Source organism: Pseudochaenichthys georgianus, chromosome 1 (genome assembly GCF_902827115.2).
Source record: "Pseudochaenichthys georgianus chromosome 1, fPseGeo1.2, whole genome shotgun sequence".
In the NCBI taxonomy this organism is placed as follows: domain Eukaryota; kingdom Metazoa; phylum Chordata; class Actinopteri; order Perciformes; family Channichthyidae; genus Pseudochaenichthys; species Pseudochaenichthys georgianus.
This window is the reverse complement of record NC_047503.1, coordinates 31,924,158-31,941,933: the sequence shown is the minus strand read 5'-3', so window position 1 is coordinate 31,941,933 and position 17,776 is coordinate 31,924,158. Positions and strand designations below refer to the sequence as shown.

Here is a 17,776-nt window from a genome sequence, read left to right as displayed (position 1 = left end):
ACACACACACACACACACACACACACGCATCCTTTAGCATCCCTGAACACACAAGTTGTATTCCTTCGTTTCTATTTCTTTCTGTGTTTATATTTAATCATCGTATGTCTGCTCTCTCTCTGTTCATCTTATCAGACACACAATCGTTTTATAAAATGGAGTTTCAGCCAGCGGAGGCAAAGAAGTTCTTCAGCACAGTGAGGAAGGAAATGGCTCTGCTCGCAACGTCCCTGCCAGACGGCATCATGGTCAAAACATTTGAAGATCGCATGGTGGGTTCAAAGCAGCAATAACAGTTACTACATTTGTCTATCCACAATTCACTTTATAGTTGCAAATATTACAAACGATGTTACAAAAAGATGTTAAGCTTGTAAAATGATGTCCAGAAATACTTTCATAGCCTGTGAGTGTATATCATGCTTTGAGAACCTGAGAACAATCTACATTGAATCTTTAAAATCTACGACGATGCAGATACTCACATTTACTGTTTTGAGTTGAAAAGCAGAGCCAAAATGAATACTTGTGTTCACAAACTAACATTTCTGATGCAGAATTCTCTACAGATACAGCTGTGACCACACGCTTAGAAATGAATCCTGAAGATTATTCCACAACATTAGTAAAATCATATATTATAAGTTATGCAACTTTTGAGAGGACTTAAAAAGAACAACACCAGAATGTAGGACCAAAGAAACGTAGTAGGACCCTCTGTGTTTACATAGCAGAAGGGGTTTATGGATAAAAGAGTATTGATTTAATTTAAAGGGCCCATGTCATGCCAGTTATTACCCGTCCCCTTCTGTGTTATGAAGATTTGTATGCATGTAAACGGTCTGCAGAGTCAAAACCCTCAAAGTACACCCTGTAGCGAGTAAAACTCTAACACAGAAAAGACCTCCCCAAAACGCCTCGTTGGAGATTCGTCACTGATACGTCATTGTCCAATGTTTCTTCCGGGTACGGCTTAACGTCATGCGGTACCCGGAACCAAATGGACCAATCCGCAGAGCCGTTGCGTTAAGCCCCCGCTGATTGGTCCAAATTGACCAATCCACGGACTTCCTCACACACACTGGCAGCTCTGCTGATCTCTCCTCCCTGGCTGCAGGCTGATAACAGACAGTTGGGATCGCGGCGAAATTCTCTCTGCAGACCCATTCTCACAGCGTTTCTCAACCTTTTTCTTACTCAATATCAAGCCACACTTATTGTTTTTACTTCGGCTGTGACTTTGTGTGTGCTCAGGATGAGTTTGGCTGTGTTTCGCTGTGTATCGCTAAACAATTAAACAACACCTCCACGGAGCTTAGCGCGATTCACAACGTCCCGACCAATCGGAGCACACTGTGCTCACAGGGAGGGTGGGGGCCGGAGCTATTGGAGCTACAACGAGCCGTTAAAGGCAGAGAGTGAAATTCAGTGAATACACGTAGTTTACAGAGATGCTGTGAGAAACCAATGTGAGTTTGGAAAATTGCACAATATAAATCTATTCTAGTAGACCTCAACAATGGAATTATGATCAGTGGAAATGGCCATGACATGGGACCTTTAAAACATGATTAACCTCGAGGTAGAAGCTGTCTCTCCTTTGCTCTTGTCACATCATATTCTCGCTCAGAAATACTGACTGCATACATCATAAATCTTTATGTTCTTTCCCTTCTTCCACACAGGACCTGTTCTCGGCTCTGATCAAAGGTCCGACTCGGACGCCCTACGAGGACGGTCTGTTCGTGTTTGACATCCAGCTGCCCAACATCTACCCCTCTGTGCCGCCTCTGTTTCGCTACCTGTCGCAGTGCAGCGGCCGCCTCAACCCCAACCTCTACGACAACGGCAAGGTGTGCGTCAGCCTGCTGGGAACCTGGATCGGAAAGGTGAGTGCTGCTCTGCTGGGTCACGTATAAACATCTATCAGTTCTTCTTATCCCTTAAATGTAGAGACAACCTGCAGGTTTACAGGTCTGTGTGTACCATAATTAAAGTAACACACGAAGTCTCTTTCTAACCAGACTTGATTAAAAATGCATAGCTGCATTTGGAAAGCTTTGTGTCAAAATTGCAGATATAGTTACTAAATGTAGTGCAGATTGTGGTTAAATGATTGGGCAATAAATCGATAAGTTAAGACAAAACAACATATTTCAAGGCTTTTCAAAATCCCTTTTAAATGTGGGGTAGGTATGTTTCAGAAACCGGCTCGAGTGCACTACAATTTGAAAGTACACAGCCGAAAAGAATCCGCCCCTTCCTTCAGACTTCCTTACAGAGCACCTCCTCCAACACACATGAACGACGTGCACATGAGTCATGACGTCAGCAGACGTGAAAGTGGCCGCCTGTTGCTGGCGAGTCATTGAAGTACTGCTGCAATGCACGCCCAATGAGGGCAAGCCCAATGAGCGCACGAGATACATTTGTGCGTGCACGAGATGGAAGGCTGACAGACAGGGCGGCAATCCAATCCGTTTAGCCGGCCCGGCTAAAATGATTGATCTTACAGCGCTACGGCTTCCACAGATGACATTTTTTTATGGATTTTTTTGTCAAAGCACTTCAGATATTCATTGCTATCGGGATGTTAAGAGCATTCTATGGAATATAACAAAAAGTGTATCTCGAACCGGTTTCTGAAACTTACCTACCCCACCTTTAAATGATGAAAAATATCCATTATTTCATAGACTAAAATGAACATTAAGTGATATATTACATTTGAATAGAAATTGTTAATGGGATTAATGATTATCAATGTTTGTGATGATCCACAGGGCACTGAGAGATGGACCAGCAAGTCCAGCCTGCTGCAAGTCCTCATCTCTATACAAGGTAAGAGTACACACACACACACACACACACACACACACACACACACACACACACACACACACACACACACACACACACACACACACACACACACACACACACACACACACACACACACACACACACACACACACACACACACACACACACACACACACACACACACACACACACACACACACACACACACACACACACACACACACACACACACACACACACACACACACACACACACACACACACACACACACACACACACACACACACACACACACACACACACACACACACACACACACACACACACACACACACACACACACACACACACACACACACACACACACACACACACACACACACACACACACACACACACACAACTACACACACACACACACAACTACCTACCTTTCAATACAGCCTGCCTGACAAACTGAGTCCAGAAATTCACTACTTTTTGTCAAGCCAAATCTGTATCTAGGATTCAACAGGACTGGGTGTTGATACTGAATAACTTTATTAACCAACCCAGTAGCAATAAGAGTTTAAACTTCCCTTTTTGTACCCAGATGGGCACTTTAGTGTGGTTTTGCTTACAGCCAATCATCACTAGCGTACTTCAATTTAATGTGACACAGGATTGGTCTAGTTCCCTAGCAGCTAATGGCCATCAAGTATGCACTGTGCTGAAGTGCAATATATATAAATATTTTATGAATTAAAAATGTTTTTGTCTGAATTTTTTTTGGATAGGTAAGGTTTGCTCGCGGTATTTTGTGCAACCAAATGCTTTCTTTCACATGGTGGGTATTGCATTAGGGTATCAAATAAGTGATTTATCGCATTATGTATACTTTAGGGGTACTTCTTTTTTTAACTAAGACCAGCTGAAATGTGTATTTATCATCTTCTCTCCAGATTTAAGTGAAAAAGTCCTTCACCACACAGTGAAATATCCTCTGAACCTCCTTGTGCTGTTTGCCGTCTCTTGTATTTTTCAGGCCTTATCCTGGTCAACGAGCCGTACTATAACGAGGCAGGCTTCGACAGCGACCGAGGCCTTCAGGAAGGATACGAGAACAGCCGCTGCTACAACGAGATGGCCCTGATCAAGATGGTGCAGACGATGACGCAGCTGCTGCAGCACCCGGTGGAGGTCTTCAAGCAGGAGATCCAGGAGCACTTCGCCTCCAACGGCTGGCGGCTCGTCTACCGGCTGGAGGCGTGGCTGGAGCTGCACGAAGGCGCCGAGCGGGGGCAGGCGGCGCACATGGCCTCCAGAGCCCACCGACGCTCATCAGTGGAGCCTCTGGACGAGCAGGGGCCCGTAGTGGTGGCCCACAGCAGTCCCAGTAAGCCTGGGGAGGAGGGGGTCGCAGGAAAAGGAGTGACCAGTATTATAGAGGAGGAGCTGGAGGACTCAGGGCTGAGCCCCTCCACCACAGCCGCCTCTCAGCAGGAGCTGAGCCAGAACTCAGACTGCGACAGCCAGCAGGCGGTCTCCTCTGCCGGCGGGGAGACCAGGTCGGGCTCGGTGGTCTGCGGCCCGTCGTCAGAGCCCGCCCCGGCCAGCGCAGGAGGGACAGGCTCCGTGGGAAGCCAGCCGGTGGTCCGACCAAAGAAACGAAGAAAGAGCTACAGGAGTTTCCTCCCGGAGGGCGGCGGGTACCCGGACCTCGGCTTCCCGCTCTTCCCGCTCTCCAAGGGCTTTGTGAAGAGCGTGCGGGGGGTGCTGCTGCAGTACCGCACCGCGCTGGTCGCCGCCGCCGTCCCCCAGCACACTGAGGACAAGTAAGTGCCTCCTCGCCGTCCCCCGACAAACCTCTGCACTGTTCCCTGCTCTTTTCCTCCTTCTCTTCTACCTTTTCATCCGCCTCCAGCCGTAGAGGAGGATCCGTGTTTGTCTGCAGGGGGGCTACTGTTTTCAATGTCCTGTACCCCTGTCCAGAGCTGTGCCCCCAGCACTGCCCACGTCCATGTCCTCGTTTTTCCTCGTCTGTCCTGCTTCTGCTGCCCCAAACTCCACAATGTTCTGCCCTATTTCCCCCCAATAATCCCTCTGGATCATGACTGCAGGAGAGCAGCACCTGATGGTGAGGAGAGTGCACCGGTTCAGGTTCTGACCCGACTTGATAATGTCTTTGTTCTCCTTCAGTGACTCTTCAGATGAGTGTGATGGATAAAGAGCAGTGGGCCTCACCCAGTTGCACAAACCTGTTGGAGCTGCCCGTCACAGGAACCCTCATCTGGACGCAGGTAAACAACAAGCTTTCACCAGAGGTCAAAGTTTCTCTTTTGGCCTCAGCAGGACTTTAGTGGAGCTGATTTGGACGCATAAAGAACTGAGTGAGATGGAGAATCAGTGCCATGGACTCTCTTCCACCCAGCCCCCAGCAGCATCCGCCACATGTGTGGGGATTTGTTAACCACTCTCTATCAGCCTGAAAAATGTTAAGCAGACTTGTTATCATTGCTGCATTTTGGACAAGATCAAAGATGGCTGAAAAACTGAAGACCCAGCGCCTCCTGGGGTCTTTCTGTAGCACTACCGATGTCCTCTCTGCACCGTCCTGCACTACAACACCCAACGGACAGTCTGGTCTGGGAGAGGAGACGCCGTGTAAACACACTGACCAGGAGGACTCTTTTTAAATAGAAATCACTGGTTGTACGCTTTCTGCCAAATGCTCTCTGTCCACACGCACACACACACACACACACACACACACACACACACACACACACACACACACACACACACACACACACACACACACACACACACACACACACACACACACTAACACACTATTCAAGTAGAGCATACTGAATGTCAGTAAAACTGCCAACCACAACAGCTTCACCACTTCTTCCACTTTAGTGAACTCGCTGGTATTTTCCTACGCCAAGCACCCGCACTGAACCACGCCACAAACACCGAGTGACAAAGTTTACATACGGATCACCTCCGGGGTCAGGCCGTGTGTGTGTGTGTGTGTGTGTGTGTGTGTGTGTGTGTGTGTGTGTGTGTGTGTGTGTGTGTGTGTGTGTGTGTGTGTGTGTGTGTGTGTGTGTGTGTGTGTGTGTGTGTGTGTGTGTGTGTGTGTGTGTGTGTGTGTGTGTGTGTGTGTGTGTGTGTGTGTGTGTGTGTGTGTGTGTGTGTGTGTGTGTGTGTGTGTGTGTGTGTGTGTGTGTGTGTGTGTGTGTGTGTGTGTGTGTGTGTGTGTGTGTGTGTGTGTGTGTGTGTGTGTGTGTGTGTGTGTGTGTGTGTGTGTGTGTGTGTGTGTGTGTGTGTGTGTGTGTGTGTGTGTGTGTGTGTGTGTGTGTGTGTGTGTGTGTGTGTGTGTGTGTGTCAGCCAGCCAGGCCCGGGACGACAGTCAGCTCTGCGTGGAGGTGTGTGTGCTCGAAGCTTAACACTACATTCAAAAGCTCCTTTCACTTTCCGTAGGATTTAGCAAAACGTGTTCCCTCACCAAAACGCAACCTGTGCTTTTGATGTTTTTTAATTCGTTTTACACACAGACGCTTTCAGTGTTACAGTTTCACAGCCAAGCTTTACCCACAATGCTCCACATCACATGCAAATGCCACCATTTCAAGATGAAATAGAAGTCAAACATACAAAATCCATTCCGTTCATCTCATTTCAACATGTTGCCTTACTTGAATTGTTGTTAATAATTTCAGATCATTGTACAGAGCTGCTTGTGTCACGCTTTAAACATGAACAAACACACACACACACACACACACACACACACACACACACACACACACACACACACACACACACACACACACACACACACACACACACACACACACACACAGGCCGAGACACACTCCAACAACCACTCAGACCCCGCTTCCTGATAGTGCTGCTAGAGCACTCCGGTCATAGCTGTATCCTGATTTTTCCTCTCCAAATTGCACGTGCAGAGTTAAATAACATCAGATTACAAACTACAGTAAGTATGATGCTGAAGCTTTGATTATATTATCCTGTTTTGCTTTATTTATTTTCTCCCCATCATTCCGTGTTTACCCTGGCTTGAGCATCTTATCCCATGAAGGTGAATGGTGAGAGAAAATTACACAAATAACAGCACACAGACGAGATCTTGTATTTATCTATCTGTTAATTGAATAAACTAAATCATGGTTTTATTTACCAAGTTGCATGAAACTCTTGCTTTGCCACCGATTGCGCTGAAACTGAAAGAAAGTGAAACCTTTGGGTCCAACCGTGCTTCCTGGGAATGATCAGAGAAGCCTTTGCTGACATTTTGCTTTTGAAATAGCTGCATCCCACCTCTAACGTAATGCTCTTTTTTTTTCTGTCAATATATTATGATGCTCATTGATATACATATGCTAATACAGCTCAGACAAACCCCTTGTGCTTGCTATGATCTGTACACAGGAGAGCGCTGGCTGTGTTTTACTTGAACTTGAAGAGTGGTTCTGAATGAGAGCACGTTGTGAAGCTCTGAGTGATGGGAGAGGATTAAAACCATGAGCCGAGTGAAATAAAGGTCATGAATGAGGGTAGTTTGCTTTGACTTTGTTTGTGTATACACCCTGACTCTTAAAACTGGCATTCCTGTATCTGATGTGGCGACCAGGCCTCTGACATTAGTCCTCTTCCTTGGAATTGAATAAATGATTTTATTATTATTTGTATTATGTTGCCTTTAATGCTCCAGGAGGTGTTGCTCCAAGCCGTGGCATGTAGCCTTGTTTGCTTACTTGCCATCCTGCCCTCCCCCTTTGCTGCTGTTTGTAAAATGCCCCCTTGTGTTTTCAGAAAGAGTTTGGAGCACGGCTGACATTACTCCTTCATGTGTCATAAGTTGCAGAAAATGTGAAGCTATCTCGCTAGACCGCTAAGCAACACAAATCTGGCAGGATATCAAGCACATGATGTACAATTGTATGTGTATGTGTGTATATTATTCAAATTGAAACCATTATTATTATTATTACTGCGAGGAGTTTGTTTTACAGCCAAAGCATGTAACATGTTGCTTTAAGCCTTCTGAACGGACTACACAAGACTTGACTGTACGATGTCTACATTTCCACAGTGGCCTGTTATTGAAATATTAAAAAAAGAACGAATAAAGTTATGATTTGTAGCCTGATTCCCTCTGTACAGATGTCATGACTATATTGAAATATATATATTTAACACAAACCTGAGTTCTAACAGTCACGTGGATGCTTGGGGCATACATGTACAAAATGCTGAGCGTGTATTGTACTTATGATTTCATTTTGTAATGGTATACTTTTGTTGCGTTAAGACAACTGTATAGTGATGTATTAAACTTTGCAAGCAGAACCGTAGGAAGATTCTGGCTTATATTTATTTGGATCCATGTCGGCTGTTCTATCGCCTGCAGAAAGCACGTAGGTTTTCTCTATATAAGAATACTTCGTACTTAAAATATCTTTCTTGATAAATGACTCACCCAGTGTTAACTTGGAGGGACAAACGTTCTTGTTTGAACACAGTGAACTTTATTTTGGTAAATGCAAGGTAACGGGGTGAGTTAGTGATATAAACGGTATTACTTTAAGAAATAACACTAAACGACAACAATCATTTTAAGAACGAACAAGGCCCTCTTCTGCTTTTGGGGTTTTCCCTTTCCTACACACTACGTGTTAAATAGGTTTTTGTTCATGAAAATGGTTTGAAAAAGCTAAAATACCAAACTTCCGTTCAGAAGGAGTTTCTCTCCATTCAACCTTTTTCCTTCTCCCTTGATCCTCCTTAGCAACGGTCAATATTGAGTTTAGCTGCGGTGTGTTATCGAGTATTAATAACCTCTGTGAATTATGTTTGCCATATATTCATTGCACCAAGTGTTTTTGTTTTTTTAGCTTTTAACATTCTTTTATATATTTAAATAAAAATTTGGTGTAAATACTTTTCTATAGTATTTTTTATGCCGAATAGTTTCTTAAAAATACTTTTTTTTTTATTTTCTTTACCTACCATTACAACTTATTTTCATAGATTGTTTATGTTCGCACCACCAGACACCAAAGCAAATTCCTATGTGTAAACTTTCCTGGCAATAACGTTGATTCTGAAATGTCCGAATTGACCAATCAGAATCCAGTATTCAACTAAGCCTTGTATTAAACACTAATGTCCCTAAATGTGTATTAATCCACAGCTGAAAATAGACTCCAATACAAACCGTTCTCATGTTTGAGCTACTAACAGTGCACAGTAATTCAGGAAACTGCCTTTTTAAAACAATCTGTTCAAGAAACAAATCAGACTGTTCATTTTTCATGATTTATTTTCCAATCCGAAACACTCAAGCAGAATGTTTGATTTTATAGTAGAAAAAAATACAGACATTTGTCAAATGGAAAAATAGATCTCTCGAGAATAAAGAATCAATCATTTCAATATTCAGTGTGCCAGAAAAATAAAAGGAGTTCCTCCCTTCACCACAAACAAAGACAACAGTTAATAAGCAGCAGGTAAACACGATAAGAGCAACCATCAGACGGAGTTAATGTCTCTCTTCTACAAAATGAACATCAGCTCCTTCATCTGTAACATATCCGTCTGATTCAACTCATTTATATTTTCTGACCTAGAGAGAAACTGGATCATTCTGTCGCTCCAGTTTCTTCCTCGTGAGAAACTGAAGTGAAGGAAGAGGTGTCACCATAATAATAACAGTTTGAGTCAAAATGTGCCAAAATTACACCTTTTTTCAGATATAAGTGCAAATGTTTGACTACCTTAACTTTCCCAATCGGATTTATTTTTAACTGAAGTTGGGAAAATGAGTTTATTTCCTAAAGGATGCACCAGCATGTTGAGGCCAGCAGGGGGCAGCACATCAAGGCACACAGACAGAGGATCACTGCATCACAGACACCCAGCTCTGCATAGAACATAACATGTATTCAAGTGTTTGGGGTCAGTAGCACTGTGGTAAAACAAATATATGTATTTTTCCTTACATCTGTGGATCCCAAACAAAATGCGAACACATATTATTTTTCCTACACAAAGTTAAGATGATTTTACTTTGTTCAACCCAATCATTTGTTTGTATTAATAAGGATTATTTATTATTAATTTAGGATGATTTTACATCTTAAGGCCACTACATTTCATGTCATCTTTCTCTCTTTGGTTGAACTTACACGTCGGCATACTTGCTTCATTTGAAGGGGTACCATGCAAATAAAGGTTTGTGATGGATCAACACTCTGTCCACTTTAACAGTCAGTAGCCAGACCTCAGGTTTTGGTGCTACAGATCACATTTTCTCCATAAAACAGCAAAAGCTAATTGGGAAGGTGCGTCTTCAAGTACGGTTTCCATCGTATGTGCTTCCAGCTCGTCTGCTGAACTCGAGTAAACATAATTTAGACAAAATAACAGAAAATGGACCTCCATGTCCCATAAAGGCTTCAAAACTAACATTGTGCAAAAATCATGTAAAAATAATAATCATTTTAAATACAATATTTTTGGTCTTTAACAAGTCAATTCTTTACACTGTCAAACATACATGTGGCATGCTGATTAAATAAAACATATGCATAACTGAAATAACAAGCTGTGGTGTTAATGTTGAAATCCCCCTCCCCTTATTTCCTAATGTACAGTTACTGTCCCTGTGCGTTGGCCTCAAGGTGAAACCCACTCCTCTCTCTCTCTCTGAGCATCAGGACACTTTGCTAAAGCTCCCAAATGATTTCCTGTGGTGAGGATGAAGAATAACGGTGCTGTGTCTGCAACATAACTCGTCTACCTCATGCAGCATTTAACAAGTTGATATCTCCCCCTCCCCTCTTCTCTCTCCCCTCTCCATACACTCGCCATCATGCTGTTTTCACCAGCTTCCCCCCTCCCTGTTTAAGGCCACTCAGAGTTCATTTATCTTTGATTCAAACTGATTTCATTGTGTTCACGTCTTTTTTTTGTCCAATGAATGAAACAAACCTCAGAAGAGATTTGGATTACAATTAAAAACACATTTTAAAATCTGACTTAGCTACCCCGTAGGCCGAAGTCTGAGGCATCGTCTCCTCTACGTGACTTAAAGCTCAATGGTAAGGACACCTTGGTGATGGTTAATACATCTGCCACACGGACAGCCTGTGGGTAGAGGATGCAGCGGAGGAGCACAGAGGCACTGAAACATCAACCAGCCGTCCAGGAGCCTCTGAACATGTTTACAATTCAGCTCCAGGTCTTTTTTCCTCAGTGTAATAACTTTCTTTGGAGCCCACCTTCAACTATTTGGTAATTTCATAAGTCACTGCCAGTCAGGTCATAGGAAGCCAGTTATTCACATGAACGGGATAAATCAGCACCAAACATACCCAACAGGTTCACTTCCTACTGAAGCCTCTTCTCTGTACCGATGAGGCAGATAACGTTGCGGTTAACAGTGAACGTGTCTTACATTGCTTTGCTCCCGTACCTGGACATTTCTGAATCAAAAACCCTCAAATATGTTTATTGGACCGAGTCTTGAAGTCTGTTTATCCAGTGATCAGTCTGGCCAGCCCTCGGTGCACCTCCGCCTGCAGCGGCCCGTACTCCACCACCTCTCCGTCCACGGTGATCACCCCTTTGGGGGAGGACGGCTCCAGCCTGAGCGCCCGCACCTTAGCGTGCACCAGATGTTGACAGCTGCTGGCCAGATGTAACCCCTTCTCCATCGCCAGGAAGAGCTTCAGCAGCGCGGCGCGGGATATCCCCCCGGTCACGTAGAACAGGTGGATGAAGCCGTCGTCAGGGGTGGAGTCCGGTGATGCCAGCAGGTCCTCCGCCAGGTTGGACTGGTACATGGCCAGTACCAGGACAAAATCCTCTTCCGGCACAACCACCCAGTCGCCGGGCAACGGCTGGTCCAGGGGCAGCAGCAGGGAGTCGAGGGGGCCGCTGGGGGCTTTGGTGGTGCTGCGAGAAGGTGTGCTCTCTGCCTTCCTCACCTTCAGGGAGTTGTTGGAGTGGCAGGAGTTGTGGAAGGAGTTCTGGCAGGGCAGGTCTCTGGAGGGGGGTGCCTGGTGGTGCAGAGGTGGGTTGTCCTCCTCCCCGTCGTCCTCGGCGACCGGCAGATAGGAGAGCGTGCCTCTGTAGACGCGCAGAGAGGCCAGCCGCACCAGCGTGCCGATGGTGAAGCGAGCGGCTCCCGCGTGGCGGTACTTCTCGCTTTCGATGTCCACGTCCGCCACGAAGCCCCAGGCCAGAGAGAGGAAGGAGAAGAGGCGGGGGCTGGAGGACAGGTGGACGGAGACCAGGTCCATGCGGGTCACCAGGCGCTGACACAGCAGGAAGCCACAGCTGAGCAGGAGCTCCTCGCTGAACACCGGGGGGGCTCTGCAAGGGGGGGGAGGGGGGGAGAGTTAGGAAGAGCTGGAAACATCTCCTTTAGGTCACATCTGAACTACAAGGACTGGAGGTTTGATATGATTTACATATATATATATATATATATCTGTATATTTTACAGGCGATGTTATTGTTAAGAAAAAATGTAAGAAAAAAATTATAATGGTCATACTTTCCCTAGCCTATGGTTACATAAGATAAGATAAGAATTACTTTATTGATCCAAATTTGGGAAATATTTGCGTTGCAGCAGCCTAAAAAGACAAGGTATTTACATTAGAGAAATTAAAAGACTAGAAATAAGCAGTCCAAAATGTAAACATCTCAAATAGAAATAAAATAGCATTAAAAAAGTAGAAAATATACACGTTGTTTACAGTAACAAAATATAAAGCAGGATATTATACATAAATAAAATAACTAGTTTTGTCCTTTGAAACTTCAAATCCCATTTAATGCAGAATGATAGAATACAAATGAAAGCAGATTCACACATAAGCGTGTTTGTGAATAAACTATGTCTTCATGTATTATTTCAGCCATGCAGCAGTCCTCTAGAAGGAGTCAGTAAGAATCGAGCTGCAAAAATAAGATGCAGACACCAAAATAACAACGGGTGCACTTAGGCCACGTTTACACGGAGACGAAACGGGTTGTATCCGCTACAGTTCTCTATCGCAGGGGTTCCCAACCTTTTTTCCCAAGAGCCCCCCCAAATGACTCCTGTTGGAAGTTTCTCCCCCGCAACAGCGGTAATTAAAGTTTAAAAGTCTAAAAAATGCTACACCTACTGTCACAAACTGGATGAATGTGAAGTATTTTGTTAAAGGAGGATGAAAGCGTAATTAAGGAGCACTATTGGAGTGACTTTGATGGTTATTGGACTCAGGATTAATTCATTTGGATTCCTGCTGTATGAAGAAATTAAAGGACGGAAAACAATGGAAGTGGAAACAATTCACAAAGGGATTAAACTGTTTAAAACACATGCTCAAAGTAAGCCGGATTTTGCCAATGTGGTTATGTGGATTCAAAAGTCGTAAATAATCTACAAAATGGAGGAGACCGATCTGATCGGAGCAACTGTGACAAATAATCCAACTGAACCGGCATGGACAATGACTATGTTTTAAAAATGCGCTTATCCAGACAAGCCTGGTTTGGACACTTTACGGGCAGAAGAAACATTTCTATTAAATAAAGAATTATACATTTCTGTCTTTTTATGCCTTTATTAGCTACTAACTTGAATTTGTATTCAAATTACTTGATACATTTTTTTAAATATTTTATTGTAATGTAGAGACAAGGCTTTTAGCGACAATCATGTATTGAGTTTTAAAAAAGTAAAAAAAAAGTAAAAAAAATAAAAGTCTAAATATTATATTTGGCCTCCCCCAGGTTGGGAACCACTGCTCTATTGTATGGTTCGTCCACACGAGGCCGTAACGGAACCGCGGAAATGGAGCCCTCAAACGATAACGGCTCCCAAGGTGGGTAGATCTGTGGACGGAACGCTCTGGGGGGCCAAACGGCTCTGTGTGTACATCCTATACGATAATTTCCTGATAACGATGACGCCATAGCCCCGCCTCTCCCCACCTCTGCTGCTCACCCCCACGTCACCCGCGTCATTGCTGATGTGTTTTGCCAACAACAATGGCGGATCATAGGGTTGCTTTCGTGCTCCAGACGCAGTACCGACCATGCTACAGATGTTAGTGCAAAATCTACAGCTCCTCTAACACAACCATCGGCAACAAGTGGACATGGAGAACTACATGAACTACATGTTGCTAAATCCACCGTGGAGAATAAACAAGCACCATGCTTGGGGGGGTCTTCTTCGCTGCTTTTGGTGTATTTTGTGGCGGAAGTACAGCGCCACTTACAGGCCCTGCATATGTACTACAGCGTCTCCAGCGGGTCGAGCGGTCTCGTGTGGACGGACAAGTTTCTTGAGCCGATTCCGTGTGGACAGAAGACTTTTTTGATATCGACTAAGGTTTGTTTTCGTCTCCGTGTAAACGTGGCCTTAGTATTTTGTGGGTCGAGGCTGGTGCGTGTTTTGAGGAGTGAGCTATAACAGGAGTGATATACCAAAGTGGGGTAACTGTGACCTTGCTGTGGTATTGTAATAACACGGAGGAAAGAGGAGGTAGATGAGGAGGGAGAGGGGTGGGGTGAGTTGAGGGGTCGGGCGGGGGTCAATAAAGCACGATGCTCAGGGACAAATACTGGAAGTGGGACAGAACCAGCTGATAGGCCGTCAGACAACAAAGAACAGCCCCATCTGGGAGAGTGGAGACAGGGGTGGAAGGTCAGGATAACACGCTCGCACGCACGCACACGCACACGCACACACACACACACACACACACACACACACACACACACACACACACACACACACACACACACACACACACACACACACACACACACACACACACACGCCTATTACAGTGAAGGTGGATGTCTCAGTGGAGTTCTCTGCAGATATCTCCATATTCATCTTCTTGAATTATACAAATAGTCTCATCTACCCTTCTGCAGCTCTATTAATTGTGATTTATGTGTGTGTGTGTGTGTGTGTGTGTGTGTGTGCTCTTTTTGTGTTATATTTCATAATCAACTTCCCTCTCAGGTTCTCTCTCCTTGTTTTATACAAGATCCTTTGTGCATTGTCTCTGTGTTCCTAATGAATGGGGAGTTTGAATAACCGTCTTATATTTCCTCCACATGTACTCTGAGAAGTTGATGTAGTATCTGTGATCCAACAGAGGAGGGAGAACGTGCCTCACATCGAGGTGTCACACCTTCAGAGACGGTCAGCGCTGGGATGATGTTCCAGCTCCTGCTCATTATGTTTGTGTACAGAAACACATTAAACCCTCGCTCAGCTAACCTGTTCTCTGCATTGCATAAAACCAGATTCAGGTTCTAGCGGTCACTCGTTTGATCCGCGCAGCCTCAGTGAACCCTTCATTCAGCGGGGAATAATAACCAGATACTCTCTGGGTAGAGTCGCAGCAGGGGGAGAGTGAGAGAGAGAGAGAGAGAGAGAGAGAGAGTTTCTGGATGCACCCGGAGTGTGAGAGGAGAAAACAATACAGAGTCTGCTGGTCCCTTCCCCTCATTGTTGCTGGCGCTCCGGCGTGAGGACCATTGTTTGATGAGAAGCTGATGGCGGATGAAGGCATGACTGAATGTGGCTCTTTTGGTGAAGACAGACCCCTCAGTGTAAGGTTTACTGTGACTTTATTTCATTTACCTAGTCAGAAATCCCACTGAGAATGTAAAACACTGCAGCACAAAGGATTACATAAAGGTCACTGGACACTGAGCGCAAGCCCCCAAATACACTGAGATACAAAATGACAGATGACAAAATAAATAAAAAAGTAAAAGGGCAAGATAAAGCCCAAAGTGACCTACACACAGCAGGAGCAGCTTAAAAAGGAAGAGCCTCAGAGCGCTTTGTGAGGTTTTTCAATTCCCCACGCAACACCAGGTGACTTCGGAGGAGAAAGGGCAGGGTATTTAAAACAGACTAAAGAAAACAGGACTATCTATTTAGCTGGAAAAAAAGGTAGATAGAGTGATGTTAAACAAGACTATTAAACCTTTCTTTTTTCAGTTGACTTTTTACCGAAATGCATAAATACATTACGTACAAATGTTTAATATACTACTACGGGTCTGTTGTACAGGTTATGCTGAAAGGGTGAAGAAGGATGATTTTGAGGCTAAGCAGGAGTCTCTCCACCTGATCTGTTGTCCTTATTGTTATTTGGTTTTCTCCTCCTTTCTTTTCTTTGTGTCCTTCAGCTTCTCCTCTGTGTTCTTTGTTCTGGCTGATTAAACTCCAGACAATCCCTCAAATGAGCAAATCATTAATAATGAATATGAGATGAGTGCATTTGAAAAGCACCAGAAGGCAGGCATGTGTGTGTGTCTCTGAGGTGAGGAGTTATACAACGGATACCATATCTATAGAAAACACTACATCTAATTAAATAAAGTATTATATCTTCACACAGTAATTGTGTTTGGAGGTATTTGTTGTGGCAGTCGCTGTTCCTGCTGTTACACGGTGTACATCAATTATATTACTGTGCAGCGTTCTTTAAAGAAAGATCTGATTTAAACAATTAATTTTTTCAAATACACGTGAAGGTTTTCTGAACCGCCTTTGAAGCCATGTTGGACTGGACAGGAAAAAGAAACAGCCAGCAGATGCTAAAGATCAAACTAAGCTCCCTGAGTAGATTCAACAAATGTCCTTTGTAATTATCTAATGTAATCGGTAAAAATGCTTTTGAAATTAATTTATAAACCTCATGTCATTTGTTTTTATCATTTAAAGGTGGGGTAGGTCATTTTGGAGAAACCAGCTCGAGTGCGTTAGAATTTGAAAATACACAAACGGAACAAATCTGCCACTTCCTCACAGAGCCCCTCCTCCAACACACACAAACGCGCACATGACCAATGAGGGCACGAGATAAGTTTGTGCACAGATGGAAGGCTGACAGGCAGGTAGGCCATCCAGTTATTTTAGCCGGGCCAGCTCAGATGATTGGTCGTGCTTTTTACAGCGCTACGGCTTCCACAGATTACATTTTTTTATGTATTTATTGTCAAAGTATTTAATATATTCATTGCTATCGGGATGTTAAGAGCATTCCATGGAATATAACAAAAAGTGTTTCTGAAATACATTACATACCCCACCTTTAATTATTGGTGGAAACTTTCCAGGTCTGCAGCCTTTTGCACAACAGCAGAAATACATAGTGTTATGTTGTACACACAGACACTGTGCACCATCTCAGTGTGAGAAAAAGTTTTTAGAGAGTACTTGTCCATGGACAAGTGAGTTTGGCAATGTACTTGTCCGAATACATTTTTCACTTGTCCAGAATTGACAAAAATTGGGGCCACTGGAATCTTCTTCTTCGTCATCGTATTTTTTTACATTTTCCCACGGTTTTTACGACACCGCTAACGTAAGTGAGCGGTAACATTTTACTGCATCACACAAAGGGATGGGTATCGTTTGTATTTTAACGATTCCGGTTCTGCTTTTCGATTCCGGTTATTTTCGGTTCCGGTTCTTTGAGAGGGTGAAAATAAGTCCCATGACAAACTGGGAGAAAAATATATTTCTGAAAACATTAAGTCAAATCTGTATTCCTATTTACAAATCACTTCATACTGTTTCATTTCTTACGGTTATTGAATACAATTATATAAAAATAATCTCTGCATTGTTTAGTTAGTTCTAAGTGGTGCAGTTTGAGAATGTACAAAGACTCCAGCTCATTCAAAACTCTGCAGCTAGACTACTAACGAATACCAAAAGGAAGGAGGGCTACTCTCCACTGGCTTCCTGTAACCTTCAGAATTGATTTGAAGGTGCTTCTCCTCACATACAAAGCTCTGAATGGACAAGGACCCAGCTACATGGCTGACTCTCTAATGAACTACACACCCGCCAGAACTCTGCGATCATCAGCTGCAGGTCTACTAGAGGTCAC

General features: G+C 44.0%; 2 protein-coding genes across 2 annotated transcripts in view; one reads left to right on the top strand and one right to left on the bottom strand.

The window, feature by feature from the left end:
• ube2o (ubiquitin-conjugating enzyme E2O) overlaps positions 1-5,879 on the top strand; it is a 35,761-nt gene extending 29,882 nt beyond the window's left edge. The window contains exons 19-23 of the mRNA XM_034083554.2: positions 136-272; positions 1,686-1,889; positions 2,784-2,841; positions 3,849-4,638; positions 5,003-5,879. Of these exons, the coding sequence (XP_033939445.1) occupies positions 136-272; positions 1,686-1,889; positions 2,784-2,841; positions 3,849-4,638; positions 5,003-5,030 (1,217 nt within the window). The 3' untranslated portion in view covers positions 5,031-5,879. The remainder of the gene's footprint in view (positions 1-135; positions 273-1,685; positions 1,890-2,783; positions 2,842-3,848; positions 4,639-5,002) is intronic.
• Positions 5,880-9,182: 3,303 nt separating this feature from the next.
• LOC117448278 (sphingosine kinase 1-like) overlaps positions 9,183-17,776 on the bottom strand; it is a 40,969-nt gene continuing 32,375 nt past the window's right edge. Inside the window, exon 5 of the mRNA XM_034085496.1 lies at positions 9,183-12,221. Within this exon, the coding sequence (XP_033941387.1) occupies positions 11,381-12,221 (841 nt within the window). The 3' untranslated portion in view covers positions 9,183-11,380. The remainder of the gene's footprint in view (positions 12,222-17,776) is intronic.